The sequence below is a fragment of the Entelurus aequoreus genome, linkage group LG15 (assembly GCF_033978785.1).
Source record: "Entelurus aequoreus isolate RoL-2023_Sb linkage group LG15, RoL_Eaeq_v1.1, whole genome shotgun sequence".
Taxonomy (NCBI): domain Eukaryota; kingdom Metazoa; phylum Chordata; class Actinopteri; order Syngnathiformes; family Syngnathidae; genus Entelurus; species Entelurus aequoreus.
This window is the reverse complement of record NC_084745.1, coordinates 57,940,564-57,962,269: the sequence shown is the minus strand read 5'-3', so window position 1 is coordinate 57,962,269 and position 21,706 is coordinate 57,940,564. Positions and strand designations below refer to the sequence as shown.

At 37.9% G+C, this 21,706-nt stretch overlaps 1 protein-coding gene across 5 annotated transcripts in view; it reads right to left on the bottom strand.

The window, feature by feature from the left end:
• atp8a2 (ATPase phospholipid transporting 8A2) overlaps positions 1 to 21,706 on the bottom strand; it is a 111,387-nt gene that overhangs the window by 61,982 nt on the left and 27,699 nt on the right. For all 5 annotated transcript variants that reach the window (XR_009821226.1, XM_062021861.1, XM_062021863.1 and 2 more), the window contains exons 3-6: positions 12,656 to 12,755; positions 11,031 to 11,129; positions 10,912 to 10,957; positions 10,639 to 10,679 (exon numbers count right to left, since the gene is read on the bottom strand). Coding sequence is in view for 4 of the 5 variants with exons in the window: in XM_062021861.1 (XP_061877845.1) it covers positions 10,639 to 10,679; positions 10,912 to 10,957; positions 11,031 to 11,129; positions 12,656 to 12,755 (286 nt within the window). In the remaining variant the exon portion in view is untranslated. The remainder of the gene's footprint in view (positions 1 to 10,638; positions 10,680 to 10,911; positions 10,958 to 11,030; positions 11,130 to 12,655; positions 12,756 to 21,706) is intronic.

Genomic DNA, 21,706 nt, shown 5'->3' with positions numbered 1-21,706 from the left:
CTAGCACTCTTTTAAATACACTATGTCTTTAAAAACAACATAGACACCATACAACTCCTGTCTTATAGCGGATCTTTGACTAGCACTCTTTTAAATAGACTATGTCTTTAAAAACAACATAGACACTATACAACTCCTGTCTTATAGAGGATCTTTGACTAGCACTCTTTTAAATACACTATGTCTTTAAAAACATGTACACCATACAACTCCTGTCTTATAGAGGATCTTTGACTAGCACTCTTTTAAATACACTATGTCTTTAAAAACAACATGTACACTATACAACTCCTGTCTTATAGAGGATCTTTGACTAGCACTCTTTTAAATACACTATGTCTTTAAAAACAACATGTACACTATACAACTCCTGTCTTATAGAGGATCTTTGACTAGCACTCTTTTAAATACACTATGCCTTTAAAAACAACATATACACTATACAACTCCTGTCTTATAGAGGATCTTTGACTAGCACTCTTTTAAATACACTATGTCTTTAAAAACAACATAGACACCATACAACTCCTGTCTTATAGAGGATCTTTGACTAGCACTCTTTTAAATAGACTATGTCTTTAAAAACAACATAGACACCATACAACTCCTGTCTTATAGAGGATCTTTGACTAGCACTCTTTTAAATACACTATGTCTTTAAAAACATGTACACCATACAACTCCTGTCTTATAGAGGATCTTTGACTAGCACTCTTTTAAATACACTATGTCTTTAAAAACAACATAGACACCATACAACTCCTGTCTTATAGAGGATCTTTGACTAGCACTCTTTTAAATACACTATGTCTTTAAAAACAACATATACACCATACAACTCCTGTCTTATAGAGGATCTTTGACTAGCACTCTTTTAAATACACTATGCCTTTAAAAACAACATGTACACCATACAACTCCTGTCTTATAGAGGATCTTTGACTAGCACTCTTTTAAATACACTATGTCTTTAAAAACAACATAGACACCATACAACTCCTGTCTTATAGAGGATCTTTGACTAGCACTCTTTTAAATAGACTATGTCTTTAAAAACAACATAGACACTATACAACTCCTGTCTTATAGAGGATCTTTGACTAGCACTCTTTTAAATACACTATGTCTTTAAAAACAACATATACACCATACAACTCCTGTCTTATAGAGGATCTTTGACTAGCACTCTTTTAAATACACTATGTCTTTAAAAACATGTACACCATACAACTCCTGTCTTATAGAGGATCTTTGACTAGCACTCTTTTAAATACACTATGTCTTTAAAAACAACATGTACACCATACAACTCCTGTCTTATAGAGGATCTTTGACTAGCACTCTTTTAAATACACTATGTCTTTAAAAACATGTACACCATACAACTCCTGTCTTATAGAGGATCTTTGACTAGCACTCTTTTAAATACACTATGTCTTTAAAAACAACATGTACACCATACAACTCCTGTCTTATAGAGGATCTTTGACTAGCACTCTTTTAAATACACTATGTCTTTAAAAACAACATGTACACTATACAACTCCTGTCTTATAGAGGATCTTTGACTAGCACTCTTTTAAATACACTATGCCTTTAAAAACAACATATACACTATACAACTCCTGTCTTATAGAGGATCTTTGACTAGCACTCTTTTAAATACACTATGTCTTTAAAAACAACATAGACACCATACAACTCCTGTCTTATAGAGGATCTTTGACTAGCACTCTTTTAAATAGACTATGTCTTTAAAAACAACATAGACACTATACAACTCCTGTCTTATAGAGGATCTTTGACTAGCACTCTTTTAAATACACTATGTCTTTAAAAACATGTACACCATACAACTCCTGTCTTATAGAGGATCTTTGACTAGCACTCTTTTAAATACACTATGTCTTTAAAAACAACATAGACACCATACAACTCCTGTCTTATAGAGGATCTTTGACTAGCACTCTTTTAAATACACTATGTCTTTAAAAACAACATATACACCATACAACTCCTGTCTTATAGAGGATCTTTGACTAGCACTCTTTTAAATACACTATGCCTTTAAAAACAACATGTACACCATACAACTCCTGTCTTATAGAGGATCTTTGACTAGCACTCTTTTAAATACACTATGTCTTTAAAAACAACATAGACACCATACAACTCCTGTCTTATAGAGGATCTTTGACTAGCACTCTTTTAAATAGACTATGTCTTTAAAAACAACATAGACACTATACAACTCCTGTCTTATAGAGGATCTTTGACTAGCACTCTTTTAAATACACTATGTCTTTAAAAACATGTACACCATACAACTCCTGTCTTATAGAGGATCTTTGACTAGCACTCTTTTAAATACACTATGTCTTTAAAAACAACATGTACACCATACAACTCCTGTCTTATAGAGGATCTTTGACTAGCACTCTTTTAAATACACTATGTCTTTAAAAACAACATATACACCATACAACTCCTGTCTTTTAGAGGATCTTTGACTAGCACTCTTTTAAATACACTATGTCTTTAAAAACAACATGTACACCATACAACTCCTGTCTTTTAGAGGATCTTTGACTAGCACTCTTTTAAATACACTATGCCTTTAAAAACAACATGTACACCATACAACTCCTGTCTTTTAGAGGATCTTTGACTAGCACTCTTTTAAATACACTATGCCTTTAAAAACAACATGTACACCATACAACTCCTGTCTTATAGAGGATCTTTGACTAGCACTCTTTTAAATACACTATGTCTTTAAAAACAACATGTACACTATACAACTCCTGTCTTATAGAGGATCTTTGACTAGCACTCTTTTAAATACACTATGCCTTTAAAAACAACATATACACCATACAACTCCTGTCTTATAGAGGATCTTTGACTAGCACTCTTTTAAATACACTATGTCTTTAAAAACAACATATACACCATACAACTCCTGTCTTATAGAGGATCTTTGACTAGCACTCTTTTAAATACACTATGCCTTTAAAAACAACATGTACACCATACAACTCCTGTCTTATAGAGGATCTTTGACTAGCACTCTTTTAAATACACTATGTCTTTAAAAACAACATAGACACCATACAACTCCTGTCTTATAGAGGATCTTTGACTAGCACTCTTTTAAATACACTATGTCTTTAAAAACAACATAGACACCATACAACTCCTGTCTTATAGAGGATCTTTGACTAGCACTCTTTTAAATAGACTATGTCTTTAAAAACAACATAGACACTATACAACTCCTGTCTTATAGAGGATCTTTGACTAGCACTCTTTTAAATACACTATGTCTTTAAAAACATGTACACCATACAACTCCTGTCTTATAGAGGATCTTTGACTAGCACTCTTTTAAATACACTATGTCTTTAAAAACAACATGTACACTATACAACTCCTGTCTTATAGAGGATCTTTGACTAGCACTCTTTTAAATACACTATGTCTTTAAAAACATGTACACCATACAACTCCTGTCTTATAGAGGATCTTTGACTAGCACTCTTTTAAATACACTATGTCTTTAAAAACAACATAGACACCATACAACTCCTGTCTTATAGAGGATCTTTGACTAGCACTCTTTTAAATACACTATGTCTTTAAAAACAACATGTACACTATACAACTCCTGTCTTATAGAGGATCTTTGACTAGCACTCTTTTAAATACACTATGCCTTTAAAAACAACATATACACTATACAACTCCTGTCTTATAGAGGATCTTTGACTAGCACTCTTTTAAATACACTATGTCTTTAAAAACAACATAGACACCATACAACTCCTGTCTTATAGAGGATCTTTGACTAGCACTCTTTTAAATAGACTATGTCTTTAAAAACAACATAGACACTATACAACTCCTGTCTTATAGAGGATCTTTGACTAGCACTCTTTTAAATACACTATGTCTTTAAAAACATGTACACCATACAACTCCTGTCTTATAGAGGATCTTTGACTAGCACTCTTTTAAATACACTATGTCTTTAAAAACAACATGTACACTATACAACTCCTGTCTTATAGAGGATCTTTGACTAGCACTCTTTTAAATACACTATGTCTTTAAAAACAACATGTACACTATACAACTCCTGTCTTATAGAGGATCTTTGACTATCACTCTTTTAAATACACTATGCCTTTAAAAACAACATATACACTATACAACTCCTGTCTTATAGAGGATCTTTGACTAGCACTCTTTTAAATACACTATGTCTTTAAAAACAACATAGACACCATACAACTCCTGTCTTATAGAGGATCTTTGACTAGCACTCTTTTAAATAGACTATGTCTTTAAAAACAACATAGACACTATACAACTCCTGTCTTATAGAGGATCTTTGACTAGCACTCTTTTAAATACACTATGTCTTTAAAAACATGTACACCATACAACTCCTGTCTTATAGAGGATCTTTGACTAGCACTCTTTTAAATACACTATGTCTTTAAAAACAACATAGACACCATACAACTCCTGTCTTATAGAGGATCTTTGACTAGCACTCTTTTAAATACACTATGTCTTTAAAAACAACATAGACACTATACAACTCCTGTCTTATAGAGGATCTTTGACTAGCACTCTTTTAAATACACTATGCCTTTAAAAACAACATATACACTATACAACTCCTGTCTTATAGAGGATCTTTGACTAGCACTCTTTTAAATACACTATGTCTTTAAAAACAACATAGACACCATACAACTCCTGTCTTATAGAGGATCTTTGACTAGCACTCTTTTAAATAGACTATGTCTTTAAAAACAACATAGACACTATACAACTCCTGTCTTATAGAGGATCTTTGACTAGCACTCTTTTAAATACACTATGTCTTTAAAAACATGTACACCATACAACTCCTGTCTTATAGAGGATCTTTGACTAGCACTCTTTTAAATACACTATGTCTTTAAAAACAACATAGACACCATACAACTCCTGTCTTATAGAGGATCTTTGACTAGCACTCTTTTAAATACACTATGCCTTTAAAAACAACATGTACACCATACAACTCCTGTCTTATAGAGGATCTTTGACTAGCACTCTTTTAAATACACTATGTCTTTAAAAACAACATAGACACCATACAACTCCTGTCTTATAGAGGATCTTTGACTAGCACTCTTTTAAATAGACTATGTCTTTAAAAACAACATAGACACTATACAACTCCTGTCTTATAGAGGATCTTTGACTAGCACTCTTTTAAATACACTATGTCTTTAAAAACATGTACACCATACAACTCCTGTCTTATAGAGGATCTTTGACTAGCACTCTTTTAAATACACTATGTCTTTAAAAACAACATAGACACCATACAACTCCTGTCTTATAGAGGATCTTTGACTAGCACTCTTTTAAATACACTATGTCTTTAAAAACAACATATACACCATACAACTCCTGTCTTATAGAGGATCTTTGACTAGCACTCTTTTAAATACACTATGCCTTTAAAAACAACATGTACACCATACAACTCCTGTCTTATAGAGGATCTTTGACTAGCACTCTTTTAAATACACTATGTCTTTAAAAACAACATAGACACCATACAACTCCTGTCTTATAGAGGATCTTTGCCTAGCACTCTTTTAAATAGACTATGTCTTTAAAAACAACATAGACACTATACAACTCCTGTCTTATAGAGGATCTTTGACTAGCACTCTTTTAAATACACTATGTCTTTAAAAACATGTACACCATACAACTCCTGTCTTATAGAGGATCTTTGACTAGCACTCTTTTAAATACACTATGTCTTTAAAAACAACATGTACACCATACAACTCCTGTCTTATAGAGGATCTTTGACTAGCACTCTTTTAAATACACTATGTCTTTAAAAACAACATATACACCATACAACTCCTGTCTTTTAGAGGATCTTTGACTAGCACTCTTTTAAATACACTATGTCTTTAAAAACAACATGTACACCATACAACTCCTGTCTTTTAGAGGATCTTTGACTAGCACTCTTTTAAATACACTATGCCTTTAAAAACAACATGTACACCATACAACTCCTGTCTTTTAGAGGATCTTTGACTAGCACTCTTTTAAATACACTATGCCTTTAAAAACAACATGTACACCATACAACTCCTGTCTTATAGAGGATCTTTGACTAGCACTCTTTTAAATACACTATGTCTTTAAAAACAACATGTACACTATACAACTCCTGTCTTATAGAGGATCTTTGACTAGCACTCTTTTAAATACACTATGCCTTTAAAAACAACATATACACCATACAACTCCTGTCTTATAGAGGATCTTTGACTAGCACTCTTTTAAATACACTATGTCTTTAAAAACAACATATACACCATACAACTCCTGTCTTATAGAGGATCTTTGACTAGCACTCTTTTAAATACACTATGCCTTTAAAAACAACATGTACACCATACAACTCCTGTCTTATAGAGGATCTTTGACTAGCACTCTTTTAAATACACTATGTCTTTAAAAACAACATAGACACCATACAACTCCTGTCTTATAGAGGATCTTTGACTAGCACTCTTTTAAATAGCCTATGTCTTTAAAAACAACATAGACACTATACAACTCCTGTCTTATAGAGGATCTTTGACTAGCACTCTTTTAAATACACTATGTCTTTAAAAACATGTACACCATACAACTCCTGTCTTATAGAGGATCTTTGACTAGCACTCTTTTAAATACACTATGTCTTTAAAAACAACATAGACACCATACAACTCCTGTCTTATAGAGGATCTTTGACTAGCACTCTTTTAAATACACTATGTCTTTAAAAACAACATGTACACTATACAACTCCTGTCTTATAGAGGATCTTTGACTAGCACTCTTTTAAATACACTATGCCTTTAAAAACAACATATACACTATACAACTCCTGTCTTATAGAGGATCTTTGACTAGCACTCTTTTAAATACACTATGTCTTTAAAAACAACATAGACACCATACAACTCCTGTCTTATAGCGGATCTTTGACTAGCACTCTTTTAAATAGACTATGTCTTTAAAAACAACATAGACACTATACAACTCCTGTCTTATAGAGGATCTTTGACTAGCACTCTTTTAAATACACTATGTCTTTAAAAACATGTACACCATACAACTCCTGTCTTATAGAGGATCTTTGACTAGCACTCTTTTAAATACACTATGTCTTTAAAAACAACATGTACACTATACAACTCCTGTCTTATAGAGGATCTTTGACTAGCACTCTTTTAAATACACTATGTCTTTAAAAACAACATGTACACTATACAACTCCTGTCTTATAGAGGATCTTTGACTAGCACTCTTTTAAATACACTATGCCTTTAAAAACAACATATACACTATACAACTCCTGTCTTATAGAGGATCTTTGACTAGCACTCTTTTAAATACACTATGTCTTTAAAAACAACATAGACACCATACAACTCCTGTCTTATAGAGGATCTTTGACTAGCACTCTTTTAAATAGACTATGTCTTTAAAAACAACATAGACACCATACAACTCCTGTCTTATAGAGGATCTTTGACTAGCACTCTTTTAAATACACTATGTCTTTAAAAACATGTACACCATACAACTCCTGTCTTATAGAGGATCTTTGACTAGCACTCTTTTAAATACACTATGTCTTTAAAAACAACATAGACACCATACAACTCCTGTCTTATAGAGGATCTTTGACTAGCACTCTTTTAAATACACTATGTCTTTAAAAACAACATATACACCATACAACTCCTGTCTTATAGAGGATCTTTGACTAGCACTCTTTTAAATACACTATGCCTTTAAAAACAACATGTACACCATACAACTCCTGTCTTATAGAGGATCTTTGACTAGCACTCTTTTAAATACACTATGTCTTTAAAAACAACATAGACACCATACAACTCCTGTCTTATAGAGGATCTTTGACTAGCACTCTTTTAAATAGACTATGTCTTTAAAAACAACATAGACACTATACAACTCCTGTCTTATAGAGGATCTTTGACTAGCACTCTTTTAAATACACTATGTCTTTAAAAACAACATATACACCATACAACTCCTGTCTTATAGAGGATCTTTGACTAGCACTCTTTTAAATACACTATGTCTTTAAAAACATGTACACCATACAACTCCTGTCTTATAGAGGATCTTTGACTAGCACTCTTTTAAATACACTATGTCTTTAAAAACAACATGTACACCATACAACTCCTGTCTTATAGAGGATCTTTGACTAGCACTCTTTTAAATACACTATGTCTTTAAAAACATGTACACCATACAACTCCTGTCTTATAGAGGATCTTTGACTAGCACTCTTTTAAATACACTATGTCTTTAAAAACAACATGTACACCATACAACTCCTGTCTTATAGAGGATCTTTGACTAGCACTCTTTTAAATACACTATGTCTTTAAAAACAACATATACACCATACAACTCCTGTCTTTTAGAGGATCTTTGACTAGCACTCTTTTAAATACACTATGCCTTTAAAAACAACATGTACACCATACAACTCCTGTCTTATAGAGGATCTTTGACTAGCACTCTTTTAAATACACTATGTCTTTAAAAACAACATAGACACCATACAACTCCTGTCTTATAGAGGATCTTTGACTAGCACTCTTTTAAATAGACTATGTCTTTAAAAACAACATAGACACTATACAACTCCTGTCTTATAGAGGATCTTTGACTAGCACTCTTTTAAATACACTATGTCTTTAAAAACAACATAGACACCATACAACTCCTGTCTTATAGAGGATCTTTGACTAGCACTCTTTTAAATAGACTATGTCTTTAAAAACAACATAGACACTATACAACTCCTGTCTTATAGAGGATCTTTGACTAGCACTCTTTTAAATACACTATGTCTTTAAAAACAACATAGACACCATACAACTCCTGTCTTATAGAGGATCTTTGACTAGCACTCTTTTAAATAGACTATGTCTTTAAAAACAACATAGACACTATACAACTCCTGTCTTATAGAGGATCTTTGACTAGCACTCTTTTAAATACACTATGTCTTTAAAAACAACATGTACACCATACAACTCCTGTCTTATAGAGGATCTTTGACTAGCACTCTTTTAAATACACTATGTCTTTAAAAACAACATAGACACCATACAACTCCTGTCTTATAGAGGATCTTTGACTAGCACTCTTTTAAATAGACTATGTCTTTAAAAACAACATAGACACTATACAACTCCTGTCTTATAGAGGATCTTTGACTAGCACTCTTTTAAATACACTATGTCTTTAAAAACATGTACACCATACAACTCCTGTCTTATAGAGGATCTTTGACTAGCACTCTTTTAAATACACTATGTCTTTAAAAACAACATGTACACCATACAACTCCTGTCTTATAGAGGATCTTTGACTAGCACTCTTTTAAATACACTATGTCTTTAAAAACAACATAGACACCATACAACTCCTGTCTTATAGAGGATCTTTGACTAGCACTCTTTTAAATAGACTATGTCTTTAAAAACAACATAGACACTATACAACTCCTGTCTTATAGAGGATCTTTGACTAGCACTCTTTTAAATACACTATGTCTTTAAAAACATGTACACCATACAACTCCTGTCTTATAGAGGATCTTTGACTAGCACTCTTTTAAATACACTATGTCTTTAAAAACAACATGTACACCATACAACTCCTGTCTTATAGAGGATCTTTGACTAGCACTCTTTTAAATACACTATGTCTTTAAAAACAACATAGACACCATACAACTCCTGTCTTATAGAGGATCTTTGACTAGCACTCTTTTAAATAGACTATGTCTTTAAAAACAACATAGACACTATACAACTCCTGTCTTATAGAGGATCTTTGACTAGCACTCTTTTAAATACACTATGTCTTTAAAAACATGTACACCATACAACTCCTGTCTTATAGAGGATCTTTGACTAGCACTCTTTTAAATACACTATGTCTTTAAAAACAACATGTACACCATACAACTCCTGTCTTATAGAGGATCTTTGACTAGCACTCTTTTAAATACACTATGTCTTTAAAAACAACATAGACACCATACAACTCCTGTCTTATAGAGGATCTTTGACTAGCACTCTTTTAAATAGACTATGTCTTTAAAAACAACATAGACACTATACAACTCCTGTCTTATAGAGGATCTTTGACTAGCACTCTTTTAAATACACTATGTCTTTAAAAACATGTACACCATACAACTCCTGTCTTATAGAGGATCTTTGACTAGCACTCTTTTAAATACACTATGTCTTTAAAAACAACATGTACACCATACAACTCCTGTCTTATAGAGGATCTTTGACTAGCACTCTTTTAAATACACTATGTCTTTAAAAACAACATGTACACCATACAACTCCTGTCTTATAGAGGATCTTTGACTAGCACTCTTTTAAATACACTATGTCTTTAAAAACAACATAGACACCATACAACTCCTGTCTTATAGAGGATCTTTGAGGAGCTGAACAATACTAGATGGTACTTCCTGGTGGTTACCTGTTTCCACACGATGGTGGTCCATGCTCCGTTACGCAACACTGTCAGACAGGAGAAGAAGAAGAGAGGAATGGTGAGGTGACATTTAATGAGAGTGTGAAGACAGCTTGGCTTTCAGGCCTGATGGCAAGACAAAGCCAGGCTACAGTAAACACGCTAAGTACACATGAAAGTACACATGAAAGTAGAAGTGAAAGTAGAAGTGAAAGTAGAAGTGAAAGTAGAAGTGAAAGTAGAAGTGAAAGTAGAAGTGAAAGTAGAAGTGAAAGTAACCTGTGGTCTTCTTGTTGTTGACGGTGTTGTCTGCCGTGTGTCTCTTCTGTGAGGGAAGAAGATGGTCCATGAGAAGTCGTAGAGTCCAACAAGACCAGGTTAGGTCCTCTGGTACTCACGTAGTCCTCGATGATCTCCTTGATGCCCGCCACCGTCAGGATGAAGATGAGAGGCACCAGGGTGGTGTAGCGACCCGTCGGGGACACGTCAGGGATTTGCTGCCAGGAGAGAAGACCACCGCTAGTGTTCCTAATCAAGTGGCTCACATGGCTTGTCAGAAAGATGTCATTTAGTAGTACTACTAGTAGTACTAGTAGTACTAGTACTAGTACTAGTAGTAGTATCTCAAGGTGGACATTTATATCATCTTTGAAGTAGTAGTATCATGTGTGTGTGTAACCTGTAGGTGTGTGTGTGTTACCTTCATGTGTGTGTTACCCTCAAGTGTGTGTTACCTTCATGTGTGTGTTACCTTCATGTGTGTGTTACCTTCAAGTGGGTGTGTTACCTTCAAGTGTGTGTGTTACCTTCATGTGTGTGTTACCTTCAAGTGTGTGTGTTACCTTCATGTGTGTGTGTTACCTTCATGTGTGTGTAACCTTCATGTGTGTTACCTTCATGTGTGTGTGTTACCTTCATGTGTGTGTGTTACCTTCATGTGTGTGTATTACCTGTAAGTGTGTGTTACCTGTAAGTGTGTGTGTTATCTGTAAGTGTGCGTGTTACCTTCATGTGTGTGTATTACCTGTAAGCGTGTGTTACCTGTAAGTGTGTGTGTTATCTGTAAGTGTGCGTGTTACCTTCATGTGTGTGTGTTACCTGTATGTGTGTGTGTTACCTTCATGTGTGTGTGTTACCTGTGTGTGTGTGTGTTACCTGTGTGTGTGTGTGTGTGTGTTACCTGTATGTGTGTGTTACCTTCATGTGTGTGTTACCTTCATGTGTGTGTGTGTTACCTGTAAGTGTGTGTGTTACCTTCATGTGTGTGTGTTACCTTCATGTGTGTGTTACCTGTATGTGTGTTTTACCTTCATGTGTGTGCGTTACCTTCATGTGTGTGTTACCTGTATGTGTGTGTGTTACCTTCATGTGGGTGTGTTACCTTCATGTGTGTGTGTAACCTTCATGTGTGTGTGTTACCTGTGTGTGTCTGTGTTACCTTCATGTGGGTGTGTTACCTTCATGTGTGTGTGTAACCTTCATGTGTGTGTGTTACCTGTGTGTGTCTGTGTTACCTTCATGTGTGTGTTTTACCTTCATGTGTGTGTTACCTGTATGTGTGTGTTTTACCTTCATGTGTGTGTGTTACCTGTATGTGTGTGTTACCTTCATGTGTGTGTTACCTGTATGTGTGTGTGTTACCTGTATGTGTGTGTTACCTTTCTGTGTGTGTGTTACCTTCATGTGTGTGTTACCTGTATGTGTGTGTGTTACCTTCATGTGGGTGTGTTACCTTCATGTGTGTGTAACCTTCATGTGTGTGTGTTACCTGTGTGTGTCTGTGTTACCTTCATGTGCGTGTTTTACCTGTGTGTGTGTGTTACCTGTGTGTGTGTTACCTACATGTGTGTGTTTTACCTGTGTGTGTGTGTGTGTTACCTTCATGTGTGTGTGTGTGTGTTACCTACATGTGTGTGTTTTACCTGTGTGTGTTACCTTCATGTGTGTGTGTGTGTGTGTGTTACCTACATGTGTGTGTTTTACCTGTGTGTGTTACCTTCATGTGTGTGTGCGTGTGTGTTACCTGCATAAGTGCGATGAAGAGGAAGAAGGAGTTGGCAGCCCTCCTGATCTGCTCGTACAGGAAGCGGGGAAGGAAGGTGAGGACTCCATACTTGGTGGTGCTGCAGGACAACAACCATCTTGTCAACTCATACACCATGATGACATACCATGATACACATCATCCATGATGACATACCATGATACACATTATCCATGATGACATACCATGATACACATCATCCATGATGACATACCATGATAACTTTAAATGCCAATCTTATGATAACAACCTGCCATTCACACAACACTTCCTCATTCTCCGCCAATCACCTGTCAGGCACACACGGTGCGTTTGTGATCATGGGAAAATAAAGGTCAAAACCACACGAAGATAAAACATTACCAGCAGCAGGTGGTTACAGTATATATATATATATATATATATAACTCATGGAGGGTGGACGCTCCCCTTACAGTATATATATATATATATATATATATATATATATATATATATATATATATATATATATATATATATATATATATATATATATATATAACTCATGGAGGATGGACGCTCCCCTTACAGTATATATATATATATATATATATATATATATATATATATATATATATATATATATATATATATATATATATATATATAACTCATGGAGGATGGACGCTCCCCTTACAGTATATATATATATATATATATATATATATATATATATATATATATATATATATATATATATATATATATATATATATATATATATATATATATGTAACTCATGGAGGGTGGACGCTCCCCTTACAGTATATATATACAGTATGTAACTCATGGAAGGTGGACGCTCCCCTTACAGTATATATATATATATATACAGTATGTAACTCATGGAGGGTGGACGCTCCCCTTAAAGTATATATATATATATACAGTATGTAACTCATGGAAGGTGGACGCTCCCCTTACAGTATATATATATATATATACAGTATGTAACTCATGGAGGGTGGACGCTCCCCTTAAAGTATATATATATATATACAGTATGTAACTCATGGAAGGTGGACGCTCCCCTTACAGTATATATATATATATATATGTAACTCATGGAGGGTGGACGCTCCCCTTACAGTATATATATATATATATATGTAACTCATGGAGGGTGGACGCTCCCCTTACAGTATATATATACAGTATGTAACTCATGGAGGGTGGACGCTCCCCTTACAGTATATATATATATATATATGTAACTCATGGAGGGTGGACGCTCCCCTTACAGTATATATATACAGTATGTAACTCATGGAAGGTGGACGCTCCCCTTACAGTATATATATATATATATACAGTATGTAACTCATGGAGGGTGGACGCTCCCCTTAAAGTATATATATATATATACAGTATGTAACTCATGGAAGGTGGACGCTCCCCTTACAGTATATATATATATATACAGTATGTAACTCATGGAGGGTGGACGCTCCCCTTACATTATATATATACAGTATGTAACTCATGGAAGGTGGACGCTCCCCTTACAGTATATATATACAGTATGTAACTCATGGAAGGTGGACGCTCCCCTTACAGTATATATATATATATACAGTATGTAACTCATGGAGGGTGGACGCTCCCCTTACAGTATATATATACAGTATGTAACTCATGGAGGGTGGACGCTCCCCTTACAGTATATATATACAGTATGTAACTCATGGAAGGTGGACGCTCCCCTTACAGTATATATATACAGTATGTAACTCATGGAAGGTGGACGCTCCCCTTACAGTATATATATACAGTATGTAACTCATGGAAGGTGGACGCTCCCCTTACATTATATATATACAGTATGTAACTCATGGAAGGTGGACGCTCCCCTTACAGTATATATATACAGTATGTAACTCATGGAAGGTGGACGCTCCCCTTACAGTATATATATACAGTATGTAACTCATGGAAGGTGGACGCTCCCCTTACATTATATATATACAGTATGTAACTCATGGAGGGTGGACGCTCCCCTTACATTATATATATACAGTATGTAACTCATGGAAGGTGGACGCTCCCCTTACAGTATATATATACAGTATGTAACTCATGGAAGGTGGACGCTACCCTTACAGTACATACATACAGTATGTAACTCATGGAAGGTGGACGCTCCCCTTACAGTATATATATATATATACAGTATGTAACTCATGGAGGGTGGACGCTCCCCTTACAGTATATATATACAGTATGTAACTCATGGAAGGTGGACGCTCCCCTTACAGTATATATATACAGTATGTAACTCATGGAGGGTGGACGCTCCCCTTACAGTATATATATACAGTATGTAACTCATGGAAGGTGGACGCTCCCCTTACAGTATATATATATATATACAGTATGTAACTCATGGAAGGTGGACGCTCCCCTTACAGTATATATATACAGTATGTAACTCATGGAAGGTGGACGCTCCCCTTACAGTATATATATACAGTATGTAACTCATGGAAGGTGGACGCTCCCCTTACAGTATATATATACAGTATGTAACTCATGGAAGGTGGACGCTCCCCTTACAGTATATATATACAGTATGTAACTCATGGAAGGTGGACGCTACCCTTACAGTACATACATACAGTATGTAACTCATGGAAGGTGGACGCTCCCCTTACAGTATATATATATATATACAGTATGTAACTCATGGAGGGTGGACGCTCCCCTTACAGTATATATATACAGTATATAACTCATGGAAGGTGGACGCTCCCCTTACAGTATATATATACAGTATGTAACTCATGGAAGGTGGACGCTCCCCTTACAGTATATATATACAGTATGTAACTCATGGAGGGTGGACGCTCCCCTTACAGTATATATATACAGTATGTAACTCATGGAAGGTGGACGCTCCCCTTACAGTATATATATACAGTATGTAACTCATGGAGGGTGGACGCTCCCCTTACAGTATATATATACAGTATGTAACTCATGGAAGGTGGACGCTCCCCTTACAGTATATATATACAGTATGTAACTCATGGAGGGTGGACGCTCCCCTTACAGTATATATATACAGTATGTAACTCATGGAAGGTGGACGCTCCCCTTACAGTATATATATATATATACAGTATGTAACTCATGGAAGGTGGACGCTCCCCTTACAGTATATATATACAGTATGTAACTCATGGAAGGTGGACGCTCCCCTTACAGTATATATATATATATACAGTATGTAACTCATGGAGGGTGGACGCTCCCCTTACAGTATATATATACAGTATGTAACTCATGGAAGGTGGACGCTCCCCTTACAGTATATATATACAGTATGTAACTCATGGAAGGTGGACGCTCCCCTTACAGTATATATATATATATACAGTATGTAACTCATGGAAGGTGGACGCTCCCCTTACAGTATATATATACAGTATGTAACTCATGGAAGGTGGACGCTACCCTTACAGTACATACATACAGTATGTAACTCATGGAAGGTGGACGCTCCCCTTACAGTATATATATATATATACAGTATGTAACTCATGGAGGGTGGACGCTCCCCTTACAGTATATATATACAGTATGTAACTCATGGAAGGTGGACGCTCCCCTTACAGTATATATATATATATATACAGTATGTAACTCATGGAAGGTGGACGCTCCCCTTACAGTATATATATACAGTATGTAACTCATGGAGGGTGGATGCTCCCCTTACAGTATATATATACAGTATGTAACTCATGGAAGGTGGACGCTCCCCTTACAGTATATATATGTATATACAGTATGTAACTCATGGAAGGTGGACGCTCCCCTTACAGTATATATATATACAGTATGTAACTCATGGAAGGTGGATGCTCCCCTTACAGTATATATATACAGTATGTAACTCATGGAAGGTGGACGCTACCCTTACAGTACATACATACAGTATGTAACTCATGGAAGGTGGACGCTCCCCTTACAGTATATATATACAGTATGTAACTCATGGAAGGTGGACGCTCCCCTTACAGTATATATATATATATACAGTATGTAACTCATGGAAGGTGGACGCTCCCCTTACAGTATATATATACAGTATGTAACTCATGGAAGGTGGACGCTCCCCTTACAGTATATACATACAGTATGTAACTCATGGAAGGTGGACGCTCCCCTTACAGTATATATATATATATATACAGTATGTAACTCATGGAGGGTGGACGCTCCCCTTACAGTATATATATATATATACAGTATGTAACTCATGGAAGGTGGACGCTCCCCTTACAGTATATATATATATATACAGTATGTAACTCATGGAAGGTGGGCGCTCCCCTTACAGTATTTACATACAGTATGTAACTCATGGAAGGTGGACGCTACCCTTACAGTATATATATATATATATATACAGTATGTAACTCATGGAGGGTGGACGCTCCCCTTACAGTATATATATATATATACAGTATGTAACTCATGGAGGGTGGACGCTCCCCTTACAGTATATATATATATATACAGTATGTAACTCATGGAGGGTGGACGCTCCCCTTACAGTATATACAGTATGTAACTCATGGAGGGTGGACGCTCCCCTTACAGTATATATATACAGTATGTAACTCATGGAGGGTGGACGCTCCCCTTACAGTATATACAGTATGTAACTCATGGAGGGTGGACGCTCCCCTTACAGTATATACAGTATGTAACTCATGGAGGGTGGACGCTCCCCTTACAGTATATACAGTATGTAACTCATGGAGGGTGGACGCTCCCCTTCCCTCTCCTGCTTGCTTCTTTGTCTTGTCTTAACTTTCTTGTTGCCTCTTTTTGCACTGCTCTCCAAATGTAAACATTGGAACTATTTAACTGGCCTCAACCAAATGGACAAGATCTTGGGTTTGGAGGAACCTGCTTGTCGTGACTGAGCGGTTGTTGCTGGACACGCCACGGACTCTTGGGAGAAGAAGGAGTGCCGCGTGCCTGGCGACCCTTTTCTGTGGAGGAGGTGAAGATATCACCTATTGGGAATGATGACAACAGGACATCTGGCAACCTTTCTGTGGAGGAGGTGAAGATATCACCTATTGGGAATGATGACAACAGGACATCTGGCAACCTTTCTGTGGAGGAGGTGAAGATATCACCTATTGGGAATGATGACACCAGGACATCTGGCAACCTTTCTGTGGAGGAGGTGAAGATATCACCTATTGGGAATGATGACACCAGGACATCTGGCAACCTTTCTGTGGAGGAGGTGAAGATATCACCTATTGGGAATGATGACACCAGGACATCTGGCAACCTTTCTGTGGAGGAGGTGAAGATATCACCTATTGGGAATGATGACACCAGGACATCTGGCAACCTTTCTGTGGAGGAGGTGAAGATATCACCTATTGGGAATGATGACACCAGGACATCTGGCAACCTTTCTGTGGAGGAGGTGAAGATATCACCTATTGGGAATGATGACACCAGGACATCTGCTGATTGGACTAAGTGTTGCTCTGGTTTGTCCACAAATTGGAAGTTGCTGGCAGTCTTCAAAGTACCTCAAAGCTGCCACGAATGATTGGAGGATGCGAGAAGAACTGTGGACACTCTTGTGATTTAGATAGCATCAGACTGTCTGCCTCGCAGGATTTTTCAGGACCAGTCATAGACAATTTAGAGTGAAAAGCAAATTTTCATTTTCACTGGTATACAAAACATTCTAACTTGGATTGTTGCCCATCAAAACTTCCACAGGAATGTTCTAGTTTCTTCTCTTGTTTGTAGCAAGCTGACCGAGCATGCTAGCTCCTGTTTGCTCTCGGTGTGGAACACATTTAGCACCGTCCTAAAACGTGACAATGATACTTGAAATGCAGTGTATTAGTTGCAATGGAGATGATTATTATTAACTCAGAGGAGCGGCTCCACACTGTGTATGGACACACAATCTTAGTTGCTAGCTAGTCAACCGAGGGACTAACAGTGATACAGTGATCGCCATAAAAAGGCATTTATCAACAATGGCGATCACATTCTTTGTCATGAAAACATGCTGATCCACGACCCATCCCTCCTTTTAATCACTGCAGCCATTTTCATACTTTCATGCAAAAAGTGCCTTGGTGGGCTGAACCTTCAAGTAGGAAAGAAGATTTACAATCGTACAGGCTGAGTTTAGCAGTAATGTGCAGCATCCATCAGGCCAGGTATCGACTGGCTTCCTTTTAGGAACACTTGAGTCCACCTTGAAGACCGCCAAGTGGACCGATAAGATCCTCTGGGATTATTTAATGCACAAAATGGAAAGGCACACTCGGCACTTGAGTCATGTTTCCAGGAAATTGTGTTCAGTTTGGGAACTTTGTCCAAAGTTGAAGTCTGCTCGCTCCCGCTGCTGCTGTTCACCACTCAAAAGCTACCTGTAGGTGCTATCTTTCTATCCACATGCTTCTAATTGTTTTACACCTTTCTTTACTCTTTCTCCAACATGTTTAGTAGTCTTGTCCAACTTACAAAGCAGCCACTTTCTCTTTCACCGCCTCTCTCTCAGCTAGCTAGCTGCTAAGCTAGCAAAGCTAAGCTAGTCCCGATCCGAAGCTACTGTGCTGTTTGCCGCTCAAATGCTAATTAGCTAGCTGTCAAGGTACTAAAGCTAAGATAGTCCCGGTCCGAAGCTAATTTGCTGTTCGCCGCTCAAAAGCTAACTACCTAGCTGTTAAGGGAAGGAAGCTAATCTAGTCCCGGTCCGAAGCAACCGCGCTCCGAAGGTGTCTGCTCCCTCACGCTGCTGCTACACTTTGCCTATTGCTCCGAAGACAGCAAGAATTTGACTCGGTGAAAGAAACAACGCGAGTATGGCTCCCGGCTCCTCGTGCATCGTTCTCATGGATAGGTCGGCCCTACTAGAGGACCGTGTCCCCCAGCTAGAGCAGAGTAATTTCGTAACTTTAGACCCTGCGAACACGTTTGCTAGCGTTAGCTGTAGCGAGCTGACTCACCCAGTTTGTAGCAGCTTTAAGCGGCCTACAAGCAACGGTGAACCGGTTGTGACGCAAATTAGATTTAGCCCTTTAGCTAGTCCTACACCCCAGTCTACCAGGCACCACACCTTACTCATGGGGGACTCCATCCCCCGGAACATACAGCTTAGCAAACCAGCTATAATTAAGTGTATTCCGGGGGCCAGAGCACCTGACATTGAAGCTAGTCTTAGGGAGCTGAATCACAACAGGCCTAATAAACACATACGACAGGCTAATCGCACCACTAGCTACGCAAACATAGTTGTACACGTTGGCTCCAATGATACTAGGATGAGACAGTCAGACAAAGAGGAACATAGCTAGGACTAGAAAGATGTCCAGGCATGGAGTACTTGTCTCTGGCCCCCTGCCTGTGAGAGGCAATGATGAGAGGTATAGCACATTAGTCTCGCTTAACAAGTGGCTGGCTAGTTTTTGTAGACAACAGGGACTAACGTTTATTGATAATTGGCCCTCTTTTCTAACGGGGACAGCCTTCACCCTAACCAGGAAGGCGCCATCACCCTAGCTAGCAACATAGATTACTGGTTGGGTTACATTTGACTGACTATACTAGAGCAAGCCCGGTCACAGGCAATTACAGTGTCTGTCTCCATTCAAGATGATCCCCTGCTGGTCCACTATGGACTGGACTGTCTCCATTCAAGATGATCCCCTGCTGGTCCACTATGGAATGGACTGTCTCCATTCAAGATGATCCCCTGCTGGTCCACTATGGACTGGACTGTCTCCATTCAAGATGATCCCCTGCTGGTCCACTATGGACTGGACTGTCTCCATTCAAGATGATCCCCTGCTGGTCCACTATGGAATGGACTGTCTCCAATCAATATGATGCCATGCTGGTCCACTATGGACTGGACTGTCGCCATTCAAGATGATCCCCTGCTGGTCCACTATGGAATGGACTGTCTCCATTCAATATGATGCCATGCTGGTCCACTATGGACTGGACTGTCTCCATTCAAGATGATCCCCTGCTAGCCCCACTATGGAATGGACTGTCTCCATTCAAGATGATCCACTGCTGGTCCACTATGGACTGGACTGTCTCCATTCAAGATGATCCCCTGCTGGTCCACTATGGAATGGACTGTCTCCATTCAAGATGATCCCCTACTGGTCCACTATGGACTGGACTGTCTCCATTCAAGATGGTCCCCTACTGGTCCACTATGGACTGGACTGTCTCCATTCAAGATGATCCCCTGCTGGTCCACTATGGACTGGACTGTCTCCATTCAATATGATACCCTGCTGGTCCACTATGGACTGGACTGTCTCCATTCAAGATGATCCCCTACTGGTCCACTATGGACTGAACTGTCTCCATTCAAGATGATCCCCTGCTGGTCCACTATGGACTGAACTGTCTCCATTCAAGATGATCCCCTGCTGGTCCACTATGGACTGAACTGTCTCCATTCAAGATGATCCCCTGCTGGTCCACTATGGACTGAACTGTCTCCATTCAAGATGATCCCCTGCTGGTCCACTATGGACTGGACTGTCTCCATTCAATATGATGCCATGCTGGTCCACTATGGACTGGACTGTCTCCATTCAAGATGATCCCCTGCTGGTCCACTATAGACTGAAGTGTCGCCATTCAAGATAATCCCCTGCTGGTCCACTATGGACTGAACTGTCTCCATTCAAGATGATCCCCTGCTGGTCCACTATGGACTGGACTGTCTCCATTCAAGATGATCCCCTGCTGGTCCACTATAGAATGGACTGTCTCCATTCAATATGATCCCCTGCTGGTCCACTATGGACTGAACTGTCTCCATTCAAGATGATCCCCTGCTGGTCCACTATGGACTGGACTGTCTCCATTCAATATGATGCCATGCTGGTCCACTATGGACTGGACTGTCTCCATTCAAGATGATCCCCTGCTGGTCCACTATAGAATGGACTGTCTCCATTCAAGATGATCCCCTGCTGGTCCACTATG